Genomic DNA, 4,878 nt, shown 5'->3' on the forward strand with positions numbered 1-4,878 from the left:
GCCTAAAGAAATTGTTGGATTTTATGCATTTTTCATACTCCATTTTTTGGCAGTTTGCAGCGTATGAGCCTCTAATTGCTATTTGTATAGTTGTTATTTTAGTTTGGAACTATGAACTGCATTTTGATTTATTGTTGGGGTTCTAATAAACATGCAAATGTAGTGCGTTCTTGTGATGAATAACAATTAAGAGTTATTTTTTGGGGGCATTTTCTTACAGTTTTGCTTTCCAATTTGTTGTCATTATTATTTTTGTAACATTTTTCTTCTTTGATTTATAGAAATTGATTTGATGAACTTTTTTTAACAACAAGCTCTACGACAGTTTGGCAGCTAAAAAGTTTTATAAAATATAATATCTTAGGACTGTAACGATTCTTTTTACAGACAGTACTGTTCAACTAAATTTGTTGCGTTAAGCATATGCACGAGTGCAATTTGTGGTAAATTAGATAGTATAACTAATAGCGTTTGTGTTGAAATACATATATATGGAGTAAAAGTTATTAGGTGATAAACAAATGGTCAGTGTGAAAATTTTATTAAATGAAGTTTTTTTTTTTTTGTAAAAAACATTACTTGAAACTTAAAAATTAATGCCAAAATAAATTATTAAAAAAATGCTTTTACTTTACTCTGAATATACCTAATCAAACAAGTGTTTATTTTGCATAAAACCAAACATTCTCAAAGTATTCGAAAAGACGGGACTAGGGGTGTAAGTGAGCCGAGCCGACTCGTGAGCCGGCTTGAACTCGACTCGTTAACGAGCTCGAGAGCCGAGCTTATCGAGCTTCGAGCTCGAGCTTGAGCTTACAATTGAGCTCGCTTAATTAATGAGCTCGAGTTCGGGCTCAATCCGACTCGACTCGAAAGCGTGATAAGCTACTCGATTATTTTATATAATATAGATAATTAGATATCATATTTATAATAATAAATATTATTATTTAAATATTTGATGTTTTGGTTAAAAAATCAGACATGAGTCACATGAGTATAAACCCGTTGGCCGCCGCATATGTTACCCTAAACCCTAAATATTTTTGCATTCGTTTTTCGTTTCTCTCCAGAGCGGCTTCGGTTTTCGGCTGCGAGCCTGTGATCGTTGGACGGGAGTTTGGGCCTTCTTCTTCTTCCATGAAGTTCGTTGGACGACGGCTTCGGTTTTCAGCTGCGAGCGTTGGACGGGAGTTCGGGCTTTCTTCTTCCTCGAAGTTCGTTGGACGGCTTCGATTTTCGGCATCTCGGCTCATGGATCCTGCTCGATTAGTCGGTTCACGCCACTTCATATCCAACATTTCTATTATGTCTTCCTTTCTATAATGTTCATGCATTTTCATGTCTCCTGTTTGCATTATAATGTTCATGCATCTTCGAACCTGCAACAAGGCAGCTAAGAAGCAATCCAATGGCTACAATATAGAAGAAACTAAGCTTTGCCATTAGTAACTGTTAGAAAATTCTCAAGACCCACTGTTTTGTTACGATGAAGTAAAGTTCTATTTGCAAATGGTTAGTTCCTTAGTTCTCTGTTTGTAAGTTTTTGGCTTTTTGCATTTTTTTTTGTCTCTAACCTCTTATTTTTGGCACAGCTCAACTTTCACTTTCATTCTTATTTAGCTCCTCTTAATTTTTCAAGTTTGCTGCATACTAATTGGTACTAGAGAGTAGAGATGGAAGAGTTTGAAGAATTTAGATTATCAGATAGAAAAAGAGAAAAATAGTTCTACCTTTTGTTTAGTTTTAATTTTAATTATATCTTCAAACTTCTTTTGGAGCTGAAAAATAGTTTGGTGTAACTTTGATATTAATATTTTTTTCCATATTTATCAAGTTTTAATTGTATTTAATTGCATAAAAATTGCACTTGATATTAATCATTTTTTTAAAATAAAGGAGAATATGGTCTTTGAGAAAATTATTTTAATATATTATTACATTTATAAGGAAAAATTAAGTGAAAAAATGGAAGTTATGAAATTTGATGATTGCTCATTATATATTTATTTCTTCTACAATTAATTTTTTTAAAGAAATTAAAAGTTAAAGTTGTGTTAGAAATAAATTTTTTCATTATATTTTTATTTCGTCTACATTATATATTTATTTCTTCATAATTCAAAATAATTTTTAATTAAGTGTTATAAAAAAATAAAAAAAAAAACTAAAATTTTGATTTGAGCTTGAGCTTTCCATTCGAGCTCGAGCTTTCGAGTGGATCTCGTGCTTGGTATTTTTAAAACGAGTCGAGCTTGAGCTTATTAATCGAGCTCGAATTCGAGCTCATTAAGGGTTAAACGAGCCAGGCTTGATAAGCGAGATACTCGACTTGACTCGACTCGTTTACACCCCTAGATGGGGAGAAATTATTGTGTGTGGAATCCGAATGCATTTGGATTCCAATCATAACTTGTCACGTCAGCGGATGCATTTTGAGGCCCAGTGTACTCAATGACATGACACATGGTGATTGAATTCCGCACACCATAATTTCTCCCACATGGGACCATCTCCATTATTTTTCTTTGGAAGGAAATCAATTTTGGAAATAGGTCCGGACCGATCTTTCAAAACAATTGTAAGGCATCTCCTCAGCTCCCCAAAATCTTGTCGAGGGGTAAAGGCATTTTAACCGAGCTTGCCATTTGGGACGAGGCTATGGCGACGTTCTCTTTGAACGAGGGCACAAGCGGGAGCAAAAGGAAGAAGAGGAGCAACGAAGAGGAAGATGGTGTGAAGAGGACATGCGGTCGAAGCGGAGGATTTCGTAGAGATAGATGCGACAGGTGAGGACGGAGTTCTCCGGGGAGGTAATACGGATGGAGAATTTAGATTCAGCATTGATCCCGACGTTCTCAATTGCAAAATCTGCTTCCAACCCCTGCGTCCGCCCATTTTTGAGGTCAGACTCCCAGAATATCTGCTCTTCACATGCTTAACTAGGATTTAATATCCGCTTTGAGAGTCTTTATGAGGTGAAGTGGTACTCATTACTCTTTGAAATTAGTTGTAGGATTCCCTTAATTGCTGTGCTTTAAATCTTGGGAAATTGATGTCTAATTCATTTCTCCATCTATTGAAGGACCAACTGTCAATTTTCTAGTCATTTGGACTTGGAAGCTGATAAAGAAATAGACCCTTTAATCTCGCTCTTTTTATGGTATTATCTACTTTGGAAGTCTTTCTATTGCCCTTATTCATCTCTTGATCTACCTTTCCCTCTTGTTTAATCTTTGTCTATTAGTTGGCTTAGTTAATTTAGGCTGCCCGGCAAATGAATTTAAAAGTGGATAATCAATTTGGTAACTTTGAGAATTGATTCATGCTTTCTCTTGCTCTCTCCACCTTCTTACAATATTGATTTCTCTCCTCTTAACCTTTTTCTTTTTCTACTGACCTCTCACTTTGATGCTTGTGCTGTCTTTATCACCCTTTATCTTCTTGTTTAGCAAGTAGAAGATGGCAACATAGGAGGCACATCTTTGTCTAGAGGTCTTCTAGGTTATTGAAGTTGTGGTTTGATCTTGATTGGCTGGATGTAGGCGTTGCCTTAGGGGATTGCTTTCCTAAGAGTTTTGTCTAATGTTAGGGAAGCTAGAGGAATTGAATCCGTGAGCTTCTCTCATGTAGGTAAGACATGAAACGTTAAATTAAGCAAGGTGGATTTTCCAAAAAAAAAAAAAAAGCATGGATGATAAATATTTTCATAGTGCCAAGTATAATATTCAATACTTTAAGGAGATTGGTAGCTTCAGATTACAATTTTCTATTGGAGAAAGTTCTTGGAAAGCTTGAAACTTGGGGAGCTAAATTCATTTCTCTAGCTAGAAGATTGACTCTTTCTAGATCGACTATCCTTTCAATTCCTATTTTTTACTGCACGCATTCTCTGGTTCCAATCGATGTTCTGAGGGAAATTGATAAAGCCTGTAGGAAGTTTGTTTGGCACAAGAAGAACAATGAAGATGGATTGCATTTTGTCAGTTGGGATATTCTATGCAAGCCGTTGCATTTAGGTGGACGGGGTCTCAAATCTTGTACTCAAAGAATGGATTCCTTAAGAGCTAAAATTACATGAAAATATGTGAATGATGAAGATTCACTGTTGCATAAATGTTTGAAGCCTATATATGGAAATTCTGGCTGGATTCCGGAATGGAAGCAGAATTTATCTCCTACATGTAAAATCTTAAGAAGTGGTGCTAAGGATCTTAAACCTATTATTAGATGGAGGATTTCTACTGATGAAAATATTAAAGTATCAGAGGATGTTTGGATACTTGATAAAGCTTTATGTAAATGGCCAACGTTTTTTAATAATCAACTTATTAATGATCTTTGTGTAGATCAATTTCTGGAAAATGGTAGATGGAACACTGATAAACTGCTTGAGGTGTTCGGAGAGGATTTGCTTCAGATTATATGTGAATTGAATATTGATCTTGATGCTGGATATGATCAAATGGAACTCATTTCTTATAATTCTAGAAAAACACTTACGACTTTATCTTATGAGGCTTTTTTAATGAATGATAGTAAAGGAAGCTATTGGTCTTGGATGAAGAAGATTAAGCTCAATTCAAGGACTGAAGTTTTTTGGTGGAGGATATTCCATAAAGCTATTCCAACCTTTCATTTCCTTGAATACAGAGGACTTAAGGAAGGATGCTTATGTCCAAGAGGTTGCTTGGAAATTGAAGATGTTAAGCATTTGGTGGTGACTTGTGAAAAGCTCATTCAAACTAAAATAATCAATTTCTATTTCCAATAGAAATAAATCGGGCCTATGGGATGTTAATCAACCATCTCGGTTGTTTAAAGATTCTTGGCATCCTCCTCCACCCGATTGGATCAAGATTAATGTGGATGCTTCTT

General features: G+C 35.2%; 1 protein-coding gene across 1 annotated transcript in view; it reads left to right on the forward strand.

Annotated features, from left to right (window-relative positions):
* Window positions 1-984: 984 nt before the first annotated feature.
* Window positions 985-4,878, forward strand: part of LOC110099151 (E3 ubiquitin-protein ligase SINA-like 7) — a 19,357-nt gene continuing 15,463 nt past the window's right edge. Inside the window, exons 1-2 of the mRNA XM_020826237.2 lie at window positions 985-1,310; window positions 2,743-2,905. Of these exons, the coding sequence (XP_020681896.1) occupies window positions 985-1,310; window positions 2,743-2,905 (489 nt within the window). The remainder of the gene's footprint in view (window positions 1,311-2,742; window positions 2,906-4,878) is intronic.

Source organism: Dendrobium catenatum, unplaced genomic scaffold (genome assembly GCF_001605985.2).
Source record: "Dendrobium catenatum unplaced genomic scaffold, ASM160598v2 fragScaff_scaffold_1685, whole genome shotgun sequence".
In the NCBI taxonomy this organism is placed as follows: Eukaryota; Viridiplantae; Streptophyta; class Magnoliopsida; order Asparagales; family Orchidaceae; genus Dendrobium; species Dendrobium catenatum.